The sequence below is a fragment of the Dendrobium catenatum genome, unplaced genomic scaffold (assembly GCF_001605985.2).
Source record: "Dendrobium catenatum unplaced genomic scaffold, ASM160598v2 fragScaff_scaffold_1125, whole genome shotgun sequence".
Taxonomy (NCBI): Eukaryota; Viridiplantae; Streptophyta; class Magnoliopsida; order Asparagales; family Orchidaceae; genus Dendrobium; species Dendrobium catenatum.
This window is the reverse complement of record NW_021319587.1, coordinates 1560314-1582504: the sequence shown is the minus strand read 5'-3', so window position 1 is coordinate 1582504 and position 22191 is coordinate 1560314. Positions and strand designations below refer to the sequence as shown.

The 22191-nt window shown below is 34.7% G+C and overlaps 1 protein-coding gene across 1 annotated transcript; it reads right to left on the bottom strand.

Moving 5' to 3' along the window:
• Window positions 1-5263: 5263 nt before the first annotated feature.
• Window positions 5264-13687, bottom strand: LOC110095598 (probable 6-phosphogluconolactonase 1). The gene is made up of 4 exons (XM_020821205.2): window positions 13503-13687; window positions 10663-10870; window positions 10442-10577; window positions 5264-6012 (listed from the first exon to the last, which is right to left on the bottom strand). Exons 2-4 carry the CDS (start codon window positions 10833-10835, stop codon window positions 5509-5511), a joined length of 813 nt encoding a protein of 270 aa, XP_020676864.1. The 5' UTR covers window positions 10836-10870; window positions 13503-13687; the 3' UTR covers window positions 5264-5508.
• Window positions 13688-22191: the final 8504 nt, after the last annotated feature.

Here is a 22191-nt window from a genome sequence, read left to right as displayed (position 1 = left end):
GCACTGACATTCCAAGTTTATACTGCAGAGTGCAGAATAAGAAATACAATAAGAAGAAAATGTAGCAAGATGCCATTTTTACTTGCAGATTCACAAATGCAACTAGCCTTTACCGGAAGAGTCTGCCTGCGTTCTGACGCCATTGAACAGGAGAGAGAGAAAGAGGGAGACGTAGTGGCTGCATAACAGGAGAGAGAGGAGAGAGGAGACCGGAGACATTGCCATCTTTTCTTCTATTTAAGTGAATAAATCTTGATTTAATGAAATTTAAGCTAACATGTTAGCTTGCTGTTTGCTGTTTCTTACCTTTGAAAATTTTTCCTTTGTTCTAAAAAAAAAGAAGAAGTTATTTTTTCTTTATTATGCTCTATCATTTCCTTTTAAAAAAATTCATTAACAAGCAATATTTTCGACATTCATAAAATCAACATATTTTCAGATATATTATTTATAAGAAAATTTTAAAGTCACTTTTGTTATTATATAATCTATGTATTAAGGGTGTCAATTTTTGGCACGACCCGAAACACGACCTGAATCCGAACCGGAAAAATTCGGGTTAGGGTCAACCTGGACCCGAAACGGGTTAAGTTCGGGTTGAACAAATCAACCCATTTTAAAAATCGGGTCGAGGTCGGGCTGACCCAGCAATCCGAAATTGACCCGAAAATGACCTGAAATTGACATGAAAACTCCTATTTGACCCGAAAACCCGAGATTAACCCGCTTTTATCCGATTTTGACCCGAAAATCGAAGATTGACCCTATTTTGACCTGAAAACTAGCAATTTTAGGTCAACTTCGGGTCATTCATGTCGGGTCGAGTTGACCCGAATAGTGCCGGGTCAGTTCCGGGTTTGACCCGAACCCGACCCATTGACCCGAATTGACACCCCTACAGTATGAATGATGAAAAAATTTATTTTTTAAAAGTGATTGATTCAAACAATATATTTTGTAATTTATTATTTGTCATTAAAAAAAATCAAGATTTGATTGAGGACGGCTCTGGACCCCTTCAAATTAAATAGAGTCATTAAAAAAAATTAAATCTTAAAATGCATTCATTACTTACACTTGCACGGTCATATTTGGGCACTTTATATGCACTTTATAATAGCTATTATTATTGTACCCTTATGTCCCAATTTTATTGTTTATTGTGTTATAACAATTATGATCAAATTTGATTTATCAAAGTTTTACTATCTTGTGTTATAATTATTGTGATTATAGTTTGATGTGTTATAGTATGTTGTTAAACCTTATTTTGGAGGATGTTTAAATCATTTTTTTTAAATGTTTTAAACATAGTTTAAACATTGATACGTCATCAAATATTTTTTGTGATCGGGCACAAATTTTGAGATAAATTTGAATTGAAAATTTTCAAAATTAAATACGGGATCACCCAAACTCCGATTTCAACAAACTTATACTCGAAACTGAATGTCTTGAAAAGATTAACCTAACGACACCTAATTCGACCAAATCCAAGCCCAAATGAGTCAAAAATCAATGATCTGAAGTGCATTTGGAAGGTTTTAACCATAAATTGGATGATCGAATAATTTCCAAATGTGACATGCTTATAGTCAAATCGAGAGGCTCGACGACACAAATCCAACAAGCCGAAGATCGCCGAATTCTGATATCATTAAAACACTCAAATACTCGATAAATAGACCATGATCAAGGGAATCAATATCGTCGTTCATACATTCGAAACACTCCAAGCATGCCTCTAATCTTCTCCTTTTTTACTGGTCATGTCACTCCCAAAAAATTATAAATAGACATATCATTCTTCATTGAGAAAAGACCAAGCAAGGAATAGAAAGATGATAGGAAAGGAAGAGAATTTGGAGTTCTCTTGCCACTAGACTCCTCCTCGACCACTGTCTAGCCACCAACTGTCATCAGGCTTCCGCCCAGCCACCAACTGTTGCAGATCTTACGTTCGGCCACCGATTGCCACCGTACTTCCTCCCGGCCATAACCTGACACCGGATTTACACACTGTTACTTACCATCACCAAACTTCCGTTTGATACCAATTCCTCACTAAATTTCTACTCGGCAATTGACTATTGTAATATAATCATTCTCAAGTTCAAGGACAAATCAATCATTTGTAATTAATTCAAACACTAGTGGATTCATTTCAACTGGGCGTGGCCCCGTAGTTTTTCCCTTTAGTGTTTTTCACATAAAAATTCTGGTGTTTCTACTCTCTCTATTTGTGAGTTGGATACTCGTGCAATGCTAAAACGTGAAATAATATCCTTTACGGCCACCAATATTCTATGGGTTCATATGAGCTTTGAATGTTTAAATTTTTATCAAACCTTATCCTGATATGATTCAATGGAGAATCTCATACTTAAATATTTTAGAATTTAACAAAAATAATAGACCATAAGAGTAAACACATTATGCATAAAATAGAAACATTCGATATGGTAAGTGATATGAGTTGAAAATATTTAAATGTATTAAATAAAAACAATAAATAATATTTATTTGCTTGGCATGTCATTATAAATTAAAAGCCATCCTTCTACATTAAATACAATACATAAAATATTGTTAAATTTATGAAAAACATTGATTGGAGTATAAATTAGGTGACAGTATGAATTAAATTGATAGAATAATATTTGTGTTAATATTTTTTTTATTATGTAAGTCTGTATACATTAATTAAATAAGTCTAAAAATAAACCTTATTAAAATCATATTAAAATGAGATTCAAATCTCATTTGAACATGTTTTGAACCAATGATTCTTGTTGTTGGCTGAGAAATTCTTGGCGGTAGAGTGAAAAGATTTTACGTCTTAACGAAATACAAAAATTCAACACACAAAAAGGTAATGATAGATAAATATCATATATTTTATGTGAAAAATCCTACAAAGAGGAAAAATCACGAGGCCTTGCCTAGTTAAAATGATTACACTAGTGTTTGAACAATTTACAGAGGTTGAACTGATCGTTAACTTAAGGATGATGAGAATATAATATGTTGAAGAATTGACAAAACTTCAAACGGGTACTCCTAATATTGACTAAGCAACAATCGGGTGTGTATTTGACAAAGGCCTATTGATGTCTAGGGATTTGGTGATAATTGAGCACAAGTCGGACAATGGTTGAGGATTTCGTGATAATTAGAAGATGAACAAAAGTCCGGTGAGGGTCGGTGGTTAGCAAGAGATCTGTCAACATCTAACAAACGAGCGGAAGTCCATCGATGGTCGAAAGTAGAGAGATCTCGCACTAGCTAATAAATGGGCAAAAGTTTAGTGAAAGTCGAAATACGAGAGGGGATCCAGCAGTGGCCAACAAATGGGTGGAAGTCTGATGATGGTCGGAAGTCAGGAGGAGTTTCGGCGGTGTCCAATAGGCAAAAGTTCGACGATGGTCAATGGTCAGGAAGAGAACTGGCAGATGTCGGTGGAAAGAGAGCTCCTAAACATTCTCCTCTCTCTCTTCCTCCTCCTCTCATGTGAAGAATGAAGAGTCTATTTATAATTTTTTGAAAGTAACTTGCCTAGTAAATATGGGAAAGATTAAGGGCATGTTATGAGTGTTGCATTGGACGGCTCATAATGATTCCCTTAACCATGAAGAGTTTATCAAACATTTAAGTGCCTTAAAGATTTCATAATTGAATGATCTTAGGTTCGTTGGATTAGTCTCGTCGAGCAGCTCAATTTGACTATAAGCATGTTATATTTTGATATCATTTGGTCATCCAATTAATGCTTTAAACCTTTCAAATATGTTTTTGTCCTTTGATTTGGACCCATTTGGGCTCGGATTGGATTGAATTTGGAGTCGTTCGGTTTGTCTTCTTGAGATGTTCAATTTGAGTATAAGCTTACTAAAATTAGAGTTCGGATGGTCCCCATTTTAATTTTTGAAGGCCTTCATATTTGCGTTGAGATTCATGCCCTATGAAGATAAATTTTTTGGTGACATATCAACTCTATTGTTTGATATATATATATATATATATATATATATAGTCAGTCAATAATAATGATTCTTGAGAGGGGAGAGAAAACTAATGGATAATATGTGTTTATTAATTACTTAATGAGTATGTATTTGACATAAAAGAATTTGAAATCATAGAGGAGTTGATTCGAATTATGTTCAAACGAGGCTCAAAACTTGTTCGAATATAGTTTGATTATCATTCATGAGGTCTAACTTTTATTCAAAGACTCTCTGAACCTAGTTTCATATTTAGGCTTTGTTTGGGATAACTTTTTAATTATTTTTTAAAGCAATTTTATAGTATAATTTTATTTTATTTTTTTGAAAAACTACTTTAAAAAATAGTAAGAAATTTATCCCAAATGAACCCTTAATAATAAAATCATAAGCTCAAAACATGTGTTCGATCTTTGTTCAAATGAGGATCAAATACTAAATATGATGTTCAAAACTTGTTCATTATTTATGTTGACCTCTAACTATCCCACTAACCCACATATCTAGCAACCACTCATTCTATTATTTAAATATAATTATAATACTTTTTTATTGGTAAATCACAACTACTCTTTATTGGCTTATTATATGTTGAGTTTAATAAAGGCAAAAACAAAAATTCTTCAATAATGCAACTCTTGAGAAAAATAAAAAATATTGAATTTATATTGCCTCCAAAATAAAATTGTATGAAGGCATTTTATTTTTGATTGATCATAAATTCAAAGCTTCTAGACTTACTAATTCATCAAAGTTTTTCTTGAAAAATTCAATTAATTAATCATGCTCTCAAGTTCTAGATTAACTGATATCTAACTAATTTTTATTTGGCTATAACTTTTTATTATTTTCTAGAAATTAATGACCCTTCAGAAATGAAAACAAAGGCACAAGCAATTGATTTCTTGAACACAATGGACTTCAATGCAACTGATAAGCAATGATGTTTACGCTCTGTTGGACTTGTTGTCTTCTACAGTGTTCTTTTGTGCTATAAATATTTAGATATTACAATGACAGACATATTAAAATCATTCAAAAAAAAAAAATTTAATTTAGATAACTTCAATCCCTTTATATTGACAGGAGCTTCATGCGAGTATCGCATCCAGTTTTAAAATGGTAATTTAGGCTTCGTTTGGGACTACTTTCTTATTACTTTTTAAAGCTGTTGTACTAGAAAGTTGCTTCAAGAAGCAGTAAAAAAATCATCCCAAATGAAATCTTAGATAACATGCTAATATAAATAGAGCTCTGAAGAAAGAAAAAGAAAAGGTCCTCTATATAAGTTTCCAGTAAATGATTTCCAATAAAGAACAAAATATATGAGCTCTCTGCCATCATACACCTCACCTCATTCTCCAACACTTCTATGCCTCAAGATTGGCTTATTAATCTTTCCTCACATAACAGTTGAGAGAATATCCTAATAGGACCAAACAAAAAGAACTAACATATATCAAACACATTGTGATCATCTACATACACAAATTTCACATTACTGCTATATTTCATCTTGTTTGCTTTCTTTTGCATTGAGGAAGGAGGCTGAAGGCTTGTCCAAGAACCACACTAGCTTCCCTTCACTTGGGCTCACCATCTTGGCCGGCAAAGAGACATCGAGGCCGTTGGTAAGATTATCAATGACTTGCTTCACCACCATTGCCTTCTCATCACCAACACCCAACATCACAATGTTGGACGCCGAATTGATCACCGGAAGCGTAAATGTGATTCTCTCAGGTGGTGGCTCAGGTGAATCAGTGATGTAAGTGACCCAATCCTCCTTGTGCTGGAGGGAAATGTGGTGAGGGAAGAGAGAAGCTACATGACCATCAGAGCCTAGTTCAAGGAGGATAAGATCAAACTTCGGGCAATCGTTGCTCTCGGAGACATCGATTGTGCGAACCTTGACTAGTTGTCGGATCATGAATTCATATTCTCGCGCCGCTTCCTCCACCGTCAAATTCTCATTGATAGAGTAGATGTGACTATTTAGAACAGAGACCTAGCAAATATGTTCAGATAATACAGAATTAGTTAATCAATCAAATATGTTCAGATAGAGGATGATCCATACTTGATGAAATAGTCTTAGTGATTTAAACAAAGGTAGAAGCTTGCTTTGTATGTTTACATGTGAAATATTATAGATTTATAAAATATCACTTAAATGAAGAGACTGCACGACATGAACAGATCGAATCAATTCTGGAAATTATGCTGAGAACAGGTTCTAGCACTAATAATACAAAGAACCAAAAAATTCTCAACACATTATATGAAATGACAGAAGGAATTGAAATATGGAACATTAGAAAGTATTGATTTCTACTGAACTGACAAATATTTAGCACTGACTAGCTGAGCAAAAACTGAAGAATATTCGGTACTGCAACCAATCGGAACTAAGATAAGGTAACAAAAAATTGCAAGCCTCAAATCAGAAATAGAATCTGAAACTTTCATCCAACAGTGTGTACAATGTTACAAAGATGTGGATAACGTTCAAATTGGTTGTCACCATATATATGCACCTTTCTATCCGCATTAAAATAATAATCCTGAAGCATGAATGAAGAACTTGTAAAGATGAGATTAGTATTCACATCAGACATACAATTCTACCTTTGGGGCTAGCTTCTCATTTCTGATGTTGGCGACAGTCTTCTGTCTATAGGACCACAACTTTAAGAATACTTTATCCCCCACTTCTAACTAGATGTCCTTCATATGTTTATCTACCTGCTTCTTCATAATTTGATGTTCCCTCAACAAGTGCCTTTTCAAATCTTCCAACACCTTATCTCTTTCCTTCAAGTACTAATCTACTGAAGAGACTGGTATGCTCCTCTGCCCAAAATGCACTAAGTGTAAAGGGTCTCTTTCGTACAACACTTTGAAAGGAGTCATCTAGGAAGTCGAGTGATATGAAGTGTTGTACCAGTACTCTGTCCATGCTAGCCACTTGGCCCACAGATGATATGTCTCTGAAGCAAAACAATATATGTAAGTCTCTAGGCTCCTATTTACTACCTCCTTCTATCCATCTGTCTGGGTGTGATAAGTGATACTCCTCTTTAGGACCGTTCCATGCAGCTTGAATAACTCTCTAGAAATGGCTGAGGAACACCTTATCTCAGTCAGAAACTATCGATTCAAGAATCTCATGCAACCTGGCCACCCTTTGATAAAGGCTGCTGCCATTGTCATTGTTGTGTAAGGGTGTCGTAAGGTCCATAAGGGAATGAAAGGAGCATATTTGCTCAACCAATCAACTACCACTAGAATCACTATAAACCCTTCATATCGAGGTAGCCCATCTATGAAATTCATGGTGACCTTCTCCCATACTTTGTCTAGAAGAGCTAAGGGTTGAAGTAATCCCCTTGAAACTATAGCCATGTACTTGTTTCTCTGGTATACCTTAGACTTAGATACTATCTCCTCCACATCCCTATGCAAACCCTTTCAATACAATTATGTTGTCGGTCTCTTGTATGTCTTCTGAACATCAAAATGGCCCCCAATAATGCCCCCATGAAAGTCCTGCAACAGGTGGGAATATGAACCGTAGTTCGTGGAAATAAAAACCTCCCCTAATACAATAATATCTCCCCTTCTAGAGAATAGCCAGGGAATCCTTCAACAGATCCGTCCTAATCCCCCTCAGCCTCTCATCTTGCATACTCTCCTCACTCACACCTTCCTCCTCAGGTTCCTCGTCATCATAAATGGTGAGAACCTGAAGACTTTGGTCCTTACACCTATGGTCCGGCATATACTTCTCATTAGGGGTGTCAATATTTGACACGACCCAAAAATCCAACTCGAACCCGACTAGAAAATTTTGGGTTATGGTCAACCTGAACCTGAAACGGGTCGGGTTCATGTTCAACATTTTGACCCGTTTCAAAAATCAGGTCGGGTTTGGGTTAACCCTTTGACCCGAAATTGACCCGTTTTTGACCCGGCAACCCGAGATTGACCTGATTTTAACCCATTTTGACCTGAAAAAGAGGAGATTGACAAGTTTTTGACCCAAAACTAGCAATTTTTAGTTGGAAATGGGTCATTCGGGTCGTGTCAGGTTGATCCGGACCCAAAGCGGGTCGGGTTCGGGTCAGAAAAACCAACCCGTTTTCAAAAACGGGTCGGGTTTGGGCTGACCCGAATAGTGCCGAGTCAGTTTCAGGTTCGACCCGAACCCGACCCGTGACCCGAAATTAACACCCCTACTTCTCATCACATTTGAAACATAACCCCTTTTCTCTAGGTGCTAGAGTGGTAGAGGTACTCCGATAGGCCCCTCCCATGATGTTTCTTGTGCTGGCATTCTCCCTCATATATTTTTTCTCCACCCTCTAAGCAAGCTCCATCGTCTCTCTTAGCCCCTCGGCCTCAGTACTCTGAGATCTGCCCGTATATCCTCCCTAAGCTCCTTCATGAAATTCCCCTCCAAACCGTCCTCAAAGATTCCCCTCAGTCTCCTTGACAGCAGCTCAAACTTCTCCCAATATTCCATAATTGTCCCATTCTGAGTTAGGACATAGAACTGCTTGTGGAGGTCTCCTTCCTGAATGGCTCAAAAACATTCCAACAAGCACTTCTTAAATTCTTCCATTAGAACCAGGCTAGGGCTTTCCCTTCAAAACATAGAACTGTCGCCATGAATTTTTCCCCTTTAGTCAGCCTGTTGATAGCAAAGTAACATTCCACCCAGTACACCTAACTCTAAGCATCCTCCCCTTCAAAGACCGACATCTTTAGCTTCCTTAATCTCGCATCTATACCTTAATGGTTTCTTCCCTTGTTGGTTCCTCCCGTGTAGTGATGCTGCGATTCCCTTCCTTCCTCCCTTGGTTGAGTTAGACCCATGGCTCCCCCCAACCATGCCCTTATCCATTCCACATATCCCCATGCCGGGGTAGTCTCCCAAAGGGTTCGGCCTCCCTCCTCCTTGCTATCCTCTCTTCGGAATACCCCGATTCGCCCACCAATGGAGGTCTATGTGGTGTCCTTGGTTTCACCCTAGGAATCGTCGGTGATGCTTTTGACTGTATCTCAAGCATTTTTTTCATCATATCTTCAATGTTTCCAAAGTGGTTTTTGATGGTTGAAAGTCTTCCCTCCACCCCGGAATATTTTTCCTCTACTCAGGACTTGAGTGGTTCTATCTTGCCTTCCAATACCTCCATCTTCGTTGGTGCCATTACTTTGATCTAGGCTCCAATCGCAAAAACAACAAAGATAACTAATTTTTTCGCCCATGAAAGAGCTCTGATACGAATTTGTTAGGAAACCAATGCAGGAATCAAAGAGATCTTGGCTGAAATTTGGAATTTCAGTAAGGTTCAAGCAGAAGTTGAGATAAATCCCATGACAAAACACTAAGAAAATTTGATAATTGATGAAAAGTGGAAGAAAACAAACAATATACAATGGATCTTCAATTCGAGAGGAAAACCCGGCTCTCCCACTCCCTAGCCAACGGCTAGAGCGCAAACAAACCTAAGAGAAAACTCAAAATCAGCAAAACATAGCATAACCCTAACACTAATCCTTCCCCTCTATTTAGAGAATACAATTATAATGATAATTACTAAACAACTCCTCCCAAACTTAATTCCCCTCTAAACTGCCCCCTCCTTTTAAGTTTTGAGTTCAAATAATGGGCCCATAAGGAGGACCAGCGGCTGCTTGGTCTGCCTGGAGTAAACCAGGGGCTGGCCAAGCACTTGGGCCGATCTAGACCAGTCATCTACGGACCGGTTAACATTCATTTTCTTCAAATTTAATAAATTTGGAGTTACAATTGAGATTTAAAAAAAAATCAATTGCATATTGATTTTTTATACTTCAAAATTTTAGGTGGTTTCTTCAAATTTTACATTAGCATTTTGACTCTAATTATTATTTTTGTTTCCACCTAAAGAAAGTGAATTTTAATTATGTTTAGTGGCCATAAATAACTAAATCTTAATTTTTCTTTATGTTAGACACATTCATTGCATCACTCTACTTATATTAAGAAAACTAAATCATAAGCCATTTTGCATCAAATAATTGTAGCAGAACATGATTCAAATTAAAGTACCAAGTCAGAATGTCTATTCTACAAGCAATGAAGGCCAAACTCAAATTTTGAAGAAAAAAAACCATGAGAACACGGCCTGATAAGTGAACAATTGTAATCTTAAATCAAATATCAAGAGCATTGAGGCATGACTCTTCAAAGAATGAATAATCTTAGTCATGCTAGAACTAATTAATCACAAGAACTAATGAACCAAAGCATAGTTCATGTGGAAGAAGAGAACGCAATCAAAATTTCAAGTTAACAAAGATGAATTCTATAAGAGCATTAGTTTTCAAATCAAAATTAAATTATTTTCCATACTAAAAAATTTCCAGTGAAGGTCTCATCTTATACATACCTTTGAAAGGAATCCATCCTTTGTGAGCTTATAATTACTATCAACATGATTCTTTGCCACCGCCCGCTCATCAGCCCAGAAAACATACCATTTTGTCCAGTCAACCGTTTTGTTATAAGGAGCTTCAGAAAGCTTCCTGCATTCATAAACAAAAATATTTGAATTTGAGTTCTTGGCGTGGTTTAGGAGTATGGAATTGCAACTTTTATTACAAAACATACCCCATCAAGCTAATTAGCGATCCACCAGTTAAAGCAATAGTAAAAAATCCCCTTTCCCTTACAGAAACCTCTGATAATTGTGCGATATACTCAGCCAAATCAGTAGCCAAATCATCTATACTTTCAAAAATTCTCAGCTCATTGATGCTCTTCACATCACCAGAAGCAGCCATTTTGTAAAACCACTATAGTCCAGTTAGGAAGATTTCTACAAGCACGGAAACATAAGGCCAGTAAAAAAAATCTGGCATACAAAGTTAATGGAATTCTCGAAGTAAGACAAGTTTAAACATCAACGGAAATTGGCAATATACTAATTTATTAAGCCAAAGTTACAGATGTGAATAGTATACTAATTTAAACATGGAAAAAACAAGCGCCAACTGCAAAAACTGGAAGTAAACACATTGACTGAATGACTGAAAAACTTATATAACCATATATGATAAATTACCAGCAAGTTTTCACAGAAAGGATTGGCAAGAAGAAAAATCCCAAAACAAACTAGGAAGAGAAGCAAGGATGAAACTGTAAAACATCGAAATATAATTCAAGAAAATGATATAGAGGGATTCATCAGTTCACTACAAATGAAAGCAGCTTGAAGAAAATAAGAACATTCAACCACCGGGGCAAAAGGAAAATATTTAGGTTAAATATCCTTACAAATTTGATTTGGATGGCCTTTATGGTTGATATAAGTGCAATACATAGCTAATCCATCAACATTTATATTGCATTTATTTCAAAGCAAAAATGATGGCTCCAAAGGTCTTCCTAATCAAATTTAGATTAGACTAACATGAACTAAGGCTTTGCTTGGGACAATTTTTTTCTACTTTATAAGACTGCTTCTTAGTACAGAAATTTCTAATTCAAGAAATTTCTGTAAAAACCCATTTTAAAAAGTATAAAAAGAAGTATTATAGATGTCATTAAAGTATCAAAATAGCACGGAAGAGCAAAAACCATAAGTTATTCAACCTTCGTAGAAAAAGAAATATGAAGTAACCTAAACAAGTCATTCAAAGGGTAATACCAAAAACACAATGCAAAAGTTACCAGAGAAGGAAGAAAATAAATCACACTGAAAATTTGCAATTTGAAAATTTATGAGCTAAGAGGAATCACCCATTAAAATATTAAAAAGAAAAAAGGCCAAAAACTTATGAATCTTTCCAAACTTTGAATATTTTTTTTTATTGAATTATGCTTTTTTCTGCAAACAAAATAAAAGAAGAGAAAAAAGGCCACACGACAAAAAAAAACAGAAAGAAAAGTTATTTCAGTAACATTACTTACTGCAACACAGTTCAAAGGAGAAAAAAAAAACACTAAAACCCTGCAAATTATATCCTCAAAGTAGCCTATGTAAAATTCCAAAGCAATAACTAGTTCAAAAGCATCATTCGCCATTAATCATAAAAAAGAAACATTTGACACCCAAGGACATTGTGCGGTCTTCATAATACAATTTCATCTTAAAAATGTGAAGCAGTAAGAATGTCTTCTAAACATCTATTTTTTCTTTCCTGTTCTTCAGTAGTTAGTCTGTCGGCATCGGTCTGAACTTTTATTTATATTATTATTAGATAAATTGTATGCGCGTATTAATCTTATAATTCTTCCCGTTTGGTTGCCTCTCTCTTATGAATCTTTCCAAACTTCGCTATTTTTTTCGTTTTTTGAACCATGCTTTTTCTGCAAACAAAATAAAAGAAGAGAAAAAAGGCCACACGACAACAAAAAAACATAAAGAAAAGTTATTTCGGTTACATTACTTACTGCAAGTCTGCAACACAGTTCAAAGGAGAAAAAAAAAACACTAAAACTCTGCAAATTATATCCTCAAAAGTAGGATAAACTCCATGAGAAAAGCCTATGTAAAATTCCAAAGCAAGAAGTAGTTCAAAGGCATCATTCGCCATTAATCATAAAAAAGAACATTTGCCACCCAAACAGTCCTAACCGCATAGAAAGGACATTGTGCGGTCTTCATAATACAATTTCATCTTAAAAAATGTGAAGCAGTAAAAATGTCTAATTCGTAAGGAAATGGTCCCAGTTAAGCTGTAAACTACAAGCCATAAAAGCAAAGAAAACATCTTTTTAGAAGCAGATTGATATGGGAAAAAAGGAGACTCTGTTAGAAGCAGAATTGTTCAGAAAAGAGAGAGGAAACCAAAAGGGAGGAATTATAAGATCAATACGCGCATACAATTTATATAATAATAATATAAAAAAAGGTTCAGATCGATGCCGACAGACTAACTACTGAAGAACAGGAAAGAAAAATTAAATGTTTAGAAGAAGGTCCATTCTTTTTCGACATAAGCACAGCCACCACAAACCTGTTCGAAAAAAGTTCCAGTTCAATTCAAAGCAAAGGAAATCCCAATCCCAAAATATCCCCTTTCAGCCTCCATCATCCAAAGAGAGAAAAATGAGAGGAGATAACCACGAACAAGAAGAGGAAAAAGAAGGAAGAAGTAAAGTACGATGCTTTCCAACTAAGAACGTCTCAAATAAAAATAGGCAGGAGACCAAACTGATAGGAAGAGAAGAAAAGCAGCCATCTTCCGTAATCCTCACAATTCTATTCACACCAAACCGATCTAAAACCCCAAATCCACAAGAAACCCATTAAAAAGCCACCAAACCCCATCTCAGAATAAAAAAAAGGAAGGGAAGAGTAAAGGAGCTCACAAGAAAGGCGCAAATGAGAGGCTAAACTGAAGTAAATCAAAGCTGGGCATCATCACAAAATCGAAATCGTCAACAATCCCTTCATAAAAAAATAAATTTTTTATTCCAAGATCATGTCAGAACTCAGAACTAACCTTCTATCTCCACTCACACGTACATTCCAGGGTCCTGAGCTCAAACACAAAGAAAACCCCTTTCAAAATTGCCTTCTTTAGTACCTCAACCGACCCCCCGCTGTCCTTCTACGAGATAATTCCGTTACTCACTATCTTTCTCTCTCAGTAGGAACTTCATTATTTTTCTGAAAAAAAAAAATCCCAAAAAACTCGGCTTTGTTTCTCACTCCCACTTTATTTAGAGCGTAAGAGAGGGAGGCAGAGGTGGAGGAAAATGACAAGAACACATGTCCTAATGGAAATCTTCCAAGTGGACGAATCGCCTTCTGTTCTCCAAATCTCACGTCCCGCACTGGGCAAATTTCGTTTTTTCTTCTAAAATTTCAAAGCCGAACCTCCTTTTCCATTCTCTGTTTTTCTTCCTTTTACGGAAAAAAATAGTAATAATAAATAGTAAAAATACGATGCAGAGCTGTAAAGCACCGACATTAATAAAACTTGATTAGATGGAAAAAAATTGATTAGCACATAATAATCGGCATACTAAGTAAATTTACTTATTTTTGGTTTTTTTTTATACATTAAGATTCTTTAAATATATATTTTTAATATAGCAAGATATATGAAACAAGAAATAGAAATGTATAACTTACATATTTAAAGGCTCTTTAGTCGGAAAATTTTAAGATTAGAAATTTTTTTAGAAATGAGTATATGGTAACGAAAAATTTATGTTTAGGAAAATTTTATGAAAATGCGAATCATTTTTAATTTTCCATAAAAAATACAAATTTAATTAGCGTTTCAATGATTTTTAAAAATTTTATAAGATCATTCTAATGTAAATTTTAATTTTAAGTTAGTTATAACTTTAATTTTATTTATATATTTTTAAAGATACTTATAATATTTATAAATTAAAAATATTTTATGTCAATTTCATGTTTATAAAAAAATTTGTAATGATTTAAAATTTTAAAGTTAGTTATAATGTAAGCTTTAATTTTTAGGTTAGTAGTAAGTTTTGTGTGAATTTTATTTTAATTATATATTTATAAATTTATAAAAACATGTTATTTTAATTTTATGTTTAACAATATTTATAATTATTTAAAAAATTTTAGTTAGTTATAATTGAAGTTATAATTTTTGTATAAATCGTATTTTAGTTAAATATTTACAATGATATTTATAATATTATAATTTATAATAATGCTTTATGTTAATTTAATGTTAAAATATTTATTTTAATTTCATGGTTATAAGAAAATTAAAACTATTTCAAATTTTCATTTTAGTTATATATTGTTAAGATAGTTGTAAATTTATTTGGCAATGGGAAGACTACTTTCATTTGTCACTATTGGTTATAAAGGAGGGCTAGGTTTATCATATTACTATCATAGGTACTCTAGATTTATTACTTTGAATAACTAGCCTAACTTAGATTTTAAATATTATCTATATCATCATCATGACATATTTGTTGTGCAATAAACATAATAGTAACAATAAATTAGCAATCAAACAACAAACAAGACAAAAAACATGATTTACATGGTTTAACGAAGATGCCTACGTTCAGTGGGAGAGGATGATGATTTCACTATATCGTAGAAAAGAATAGAGTTACAATACGCTCTCTAGCTCTCTCTTCTTTTCATGCTTACAATACAATAGCCCTCAAGTCCTATTTAAGGATTTGAAATAAAGCCATAAAAGAAAATTTAATTAATGAAAAAATATGAAAAAATCTAAACATACCAATTAGATATCCCTATCATGCTAATTAAATATTACAATTTATGCAATAATCAAATCCTCTAATTAATGCATCAATCAAATCTCCAATCAAATAAACTTAATAAGGGAAATAATCAACTCCCTAATCAATTACATAATGAGCCATCAAAGCCTTCCAAATCAAGGCTAATCTAGATTTGGAAAGATTTCCAAATCAATAATCTCCACCTCAATTTTCACTTTAGAAAGTGAAAATATCACAAATCAGACTCTAATATCAAAATGACTACACTTAGATGGTTGCCTACATACCCCCTCCCCAAGAGATCAAGCAGAGCGTAGTTTTTCAAATAAGTGAACAATCAATCATGAGTCCTACACCATTGTTGTGGTGAATGCATCTCCAAGCATGCATCAATTGTACTCTTTAGATATATCATGATACTCTTCACAACTTGTCAATGACTTCTTTATATATCATGCATAAACTTTATGACAAAACCAACTTCTTGTATAATATATGGATAGACCTGCTCACTAATCAGACCATACTATGCTACAAGTGCCAAGTAATCATAGGTCGAAGGATTCTTAACCACTAAAGAGAACACCTTATTATAAGCAATCTTTTCCTATAGTGCAAAGCCTTTTGCCACCAACCTAATATTGTATTGCATATTAGTTCCATGAGATCCTTTCTTATTTGCACGCATCCATTTGCACCAAATGGTCTTTCTTTCTGGAGGAAGCTCACTACAGTAAAATAGCTAATTTCTGATGGATGACAGGAAATTTTCGACGGAGTTCCAGCGTATTTTTCGATTGGCTTTCTGACGGATTTGATTTTGACTAAATTTCCCACGGATTTTTTGATAAAAATTAAATATGTTTAAAAAATTACTGTAATAAATATTTGTAATTATTTATTTTATTAAATTAAGTTAAATAATTTAGTAGCTTATTATCAAATTAAATTATTTATGTTATAATATAATAATATATTTTTAAAATTATGTTATAATCAATTAGTTTTAATTTTAATATAAATATTATTTTGGTTTTAGATTAATTAGTTTTAAGTTATACTTTAAATATAAAAAAGGATGCCTTTTAGCAGCTTTTCCTCCTTGGCCTAATGGTCGGGGCGGCACCAACATCAAATGACGCGGGGTTTGAACCCCACTACAGGAGCCCGCATGGCACGCTAGCTGGGTGGGCCAATCGGGTTGGTAACCCCCAGGGGGTTGGGGAAGAACGAACTGGCCAGTCGGGTTGGTATTGGGGAAGAAGGAACGACGCATCTGAGGAGGCTAGGGGCGCATAGGCTGACAGATTGGGGCGGGTTACCCTGGTTGATAGGTTTTAATTTTTTTTTAATTTTTTGACACAAAAATAATGTGTCTGAAATATTTTTCTGGTGAAATTTCAGTCGAAAATATGCCATAAATATTTCTGACGCGTTATTTAATGCCATAAGGGCTTTTCCGATGGGCATTTTATCGTTGGAATAATTTTTACCGAATATTCGTCAGAAATACTAATTTCTGATACATTTTAGCCATTTTTCTAATGAGAATGACCGCAAAAAAATGGCATTTTTCCTGTAGTAGCTTCACCAACCTCATTGAAGCATCTTTTTGAAGAGGCTCTATCTCTTCATCCAAAGCCCTCTTCCATAGATCATCATTAAAAACTGTCCACCTCTTCCTCATAATGACTGGAAACTTCAACCTCAATGGCTGAAAGTACAAATGTAATATGATTCCTCAACTAAGCTAGATTTGGGACATTCTAGGGCCTGAACCTATTCTTCGTAATAGATTCCTGAGAAAAAATCTTATCCTCCATATCATATTCTACCTTCTGATATGTAGCTTAATCAAATATATGGGTAGAAATGATCCACCTCTTTGGAGAAAATGAAGCCGCATAAAACTCCAACTTCTGCAGTTCATCCATGGTCCCAATAAAACTCTATATTTTCTTTGAGTTACAAGGCTTCAATATGCTCACCTCATCAAAAGTAACATCATTGCTAATGACACTCTTCTTATCTAACTGATCATAGAGTTTGAAGCCCTTGAATATACTCCTGAAGCCAATAAAGATCACATCCTTTGCTCACAATTTCAATTTATCATTCTGAATGTGATAGTAAGCTTGACACCCAAATACTATCAATTGCTCATAATTTATAGCAGGATATCCTGACCACATCCCTTTTGGGATCTTCTTCCCAATAGCTGAAGAAGGCAAACATTTACCAAGTGATAGGCATATTATATTACCTCAGCGAAAAAAACTCTATCCAACCCAGCATTGGATAACATACACCAAAGTCTAGTTCACCCTTTCTAGCACCCCGTTCTGCTATAGAGTCTCTCTAATAGTGAAGTGATGTATCCCAGATCTCTGACACTTCTGCAAGAATGCATATGAAGTATATTTGCCCGCATTGTTTTATTTGAAACATCGAATGCTTTTGCAAGTCTGAGTCTCAATTCACTTCTTCCAAGTTCTAAAAATCTCTTGTACCTTGCTCTTGCTCCTCATGGTATACACTGAAAAATATCTTGAGTAATCATCAATAAAAGAGACAAAGTATTGCCGCTCGCCGAATGATGTTATCTTTGTCAGGCCCCAAACATCTGTGTGAACATGCTCCAAGATATCATTTATACTGTGGATGGTAGTACTAAAGGATATACATGTCTTCTTACTAAACACATAATATTCACAAAGATCGAGCTTGCTTGCTCCTTTAATCAATCATTACTTCAACAAAGCCATAAGAGAAGCCTCTCCAATATGAGCTAGCTGCAAATGCTGCAATACAATGACATCAGAATAATCATTAGTAACAACAGTCATTCCAATCATTATTCTTTCGAGAATATAAAAAAAGTTACGGTGATGAAACTCCTTAAAAAAAAAATCAACTCTTCATGATATATCTTCAGAATTATTGCCTTGATGACTATCTTGTAGCCCTTAGGCTCTAAAGCCCGAATAGATAATAAATTATTCATGATATCTGGAATATGTCTCACATCAATCAACTCTCTCATAATATCATCATGCATTCTGATGAAGATACTCCCTACACCAACTGTACGACATGCCTGATCATTTCCCATGGTCATAATATCAATATCAAGCTCTTTATAGCTACATAATCACTTTATAGTGGGACAAATATAATATGTAGCACTAGTATCCATAATCCATCATGAATTATCTAAGTGCAAACCCTGAGAAACTATAGATGGTGATACATTTGAATCTTCATCAAGCTATTCCACACTATGGTTAGTCTTAGTGGAATTTCTCTTTTCCTTCTCCTTCAGCTTCTAATAATCTCTCTTCAAATGACAAGTTTCCAAGCAAAAAACACATAGATTGTTTCCAAGACTGTACCCACTAGAATTACCAAACTTACCACAATGGCCCCTTTTATTCTTATATTTCTCAGATCTTTCTTGTTGGAGTGTGAGAGTCTTAGCTGAATCCATATTTGTAGACTCCTTATCTCAACTCTGGAACTCCTGATTTAGCAACGCAGTAGTCACCTCACTATAGTTCAAGACCTCATTCCCATAAAATAGTGTCATCGTGAAGTTTTCATACTCATCAAGGAGAAAATTCAATAGAATGAGTACATTGTCTTCATCTCCAACATCCTCATCCATATCCAAAAGATCTATCAATAGCTAGCTTTGTAAAGTCATTCAATTACTTATCAATCATAATCTCATGTCTCATATTAAACATGTAAAGCCACCATTTCATATGGATATGATTCTCTATTCTCTTTATCAAGTACTTATTATCCAAAGTCTTCCACATTTTCCCTGTAGAAGTCTCCATCATCACCTTATACTTTATCTCCTTAGATAGACAATTTATGATCAAGCCACAAAAACATCAGTTCATCTTGCCCACTAAAATCTCCTCAAGACATTCATTTCTTTCTAGAACTTCCTTTAGATTCAATCATACGGGAAATTTAGTTTTTTGCCCGCAAAATAAGGGATATTCGTCGCAAATCCTGATTTTGACATGAAGGAACGTCGTCAATGGAAGCAACGTGAAGTAACATCATCGAAGGATGTGGCAAATATACGTGGCGAGAGGGGAGACAATGGTTGCAAAGATGAAGAATGACGAGGAAGTTTGACTTCGGATGCGAGAGGAAGGAACGTCGTCAAACAAGCTGATGCCAAGGGAAAATCGTCGAAGAAGCTGTCGTGGGCGCAAAATACAGGAGCGAATGAAATAAATGACTAGTTAGTCGGTCTAGATAGGATTTTTTGTGTCAAATTTGCGGCTGCAAATCCGTCACAAATTTGGTTGAATGAGATTATGGATAAGAATTTAAAATTAATTATCCATAAATCTAATTATCACTAATTATTTTTAAAGATTCAACAAGTGAAATAATTTATATTAAATGATTGTATAGAAAAGTGATGAGCCAAAATGATAAGAAGTTGGTTGAAGTTAAAGAGACGAATGATGTGATTCAAATGGAAGAATTGGATTAAAAAGAAGTATAATCAAACATGCAAAGTATGCCTTAATGGGATTTTAGCAGATTCCATGACTGAAAACAGTAAGAGATTGGTTGGAATTTTTTGTCCATATTGAATATATTAATCATTTGATTGTGATTATGGATAAGTATTACAAATACGTCATTAGAAAAAGTTTTCAAAATTTTTAGATCTAAAAATAAATTTTATTTGGAAATTAATTTCGAGATCATCCAAATTTATTTTTAATAAAATTGTAGTGGAATTTAATGAGCTTTTTGATGGGAAGAACTCATTAAAACAAGTAATTAAAATTTAAGCATTTACTTTAAATCAAATTCAATAATTATAAAAATTCTTCTAATTAAATTTCGGTCAAATTACATTAAATAATTATAAACTTTCTCTCCTTTCCTATCTCTTTAGTATTTTTTACTATTATTTGTGCAGCGAAACAATTTTTTTCTTCAAGCCAGCAAATTAGTCCTCTCATCCATATGCATGTAAGTGCTATTGCTCCTAAAGTCAAAGAACTGACTTTATTAAAAAAAAATCACAAAAAATATTCATTTCAAAATCAAATTATTACATTCATGACAGGAAAACAATGGGAATATAAATTTTTTAATTACATGTATAAGAATTTTGGGCAATTGATGCTTGCAAGAAAGAACTGACTGCGAAACAAAGCAATTCAAAGTAAACAGAATCATCTGATATTGATCACAGAACATAAAAACTACAAGATGTGATGAGTTAGGCTTCGTTTGGGACGGTTTTCTTATTGCTTCTTAAATCAACTTCCTATTACAAAATTTTTAATTTTTGCACTAAAAAACTATTTTAAGAAGTAGAAAGAAAGCCGTCCCAGACGAAGCCTTAATCTCTCTTACAATTCAAATGAAACCTTTGAAAGTGTCTTGCTTTGCTTAAGAACCAAGGATCAGATGGATGCTTCTATTTAAAAATGCCTCCACTTGCCCCCATTGATTCACTGACACAAGTTTCTTAAGAGGAATTTGCTCTATGATGTGCACATCTTTGTCATTAGAAGGCCAAAACTAAGCTTTCTATTTCAAAAAAAGAATGTGACAGGAATTTAAATATCTGAAAAGCAGTTCTTTTCAAGCAATTAAGTGCAAGACAAGTACATTGTATTGAAGAAAAAGCAGCAAATAAGGGTTGGATGTAATTTTCATCAAACTTTTGAGAGACTCTGACATTTGGTGGCAATCTATGGCTACCACTAGTCTCAGATATTAGAACCCAACTTACCACAGCATCGTGATCAACTCCTACCATAAAAGGTTATAAGTTTGGGGCCTTTGCATATGCAGAAGTGTATGTAAATTTACAGTTAAGTTTGTATTTTTATGCCTCTCAAAATGACTTTCTCCAAGTTGTATAATGTGTCAGGCACTGTTAAACTGGAAAAATTATTTTGCGCGGACACTGAACGTGGTCCAGAGACCAACCAAAATGCGTCACGTTACCCTGTCCTTGGTACCATTGACATAGCGCATTCTAGTTGGTCTCTGGACGACGTTCTGCATCCGACCTCCGCACAGAATAATTTCTCGTTAAACTGAATGGATACAATGAATAGTTCAATCAATCAAAGTTCCTACCTAATTGGTCCCCTCCATGTGATCTTAAATTCCAAACTGGCTGTTGTAAGGTCACCTACTGACAATTTACCACAATTAAAACAATGATGGTGATGCCAATTTCGGAAACATAAATGAAATGGAAACTCCATTTGGGTTTGAGCATTTGGCTGCTACTGAAACCCAATCAGTGGTAGGGAGGATGAATCAGATGGTGATCAAAGTTGGACCAAATATGCTGATCTTCATGCTTATTTACAAATAAAAAGTTTCAATCTGCCTTGTACTAACCTTAATCCTAATATTACACACAAAAACCATAAAACCAACCATTTCACAAATTTGCTGGTTCACTCAACTATCTCACAATTACCAGACCAGACATCGCATTCGCGGCTAACAGCATCGGTCAAAATATGCATGATCCTACTATATCAGACTATCTTTCTCTTAAGCGCATCTTACGCTACATACAAGGCACAAGACATTTCGGGCTACCCCTTATACTAGACTCACTACAACTCCGTAGCTACTTAGATGCGGACTGAGCTGAAGATTCAACCGACCAAAAATCCGTCACATATTTCTGCACTTACCTCGATAATACGCTCATTTCATGGTGCGTCAAAAAGCAAACCACTATCGCTAAATCCTCCACTAAAGCTGAGTATAGGGCACTCTCCTCAGCCACCTCAGATGTGTTTTGATTGCGCCGCCTCCTTGTTGACTTTCAAGCTCCTCAAACCAACCTAACAACCATGTACTGTGACAACACATCCGCCATGACGCTCGCCCACAAACAAGTATTTCATGCGTGCACAAAGC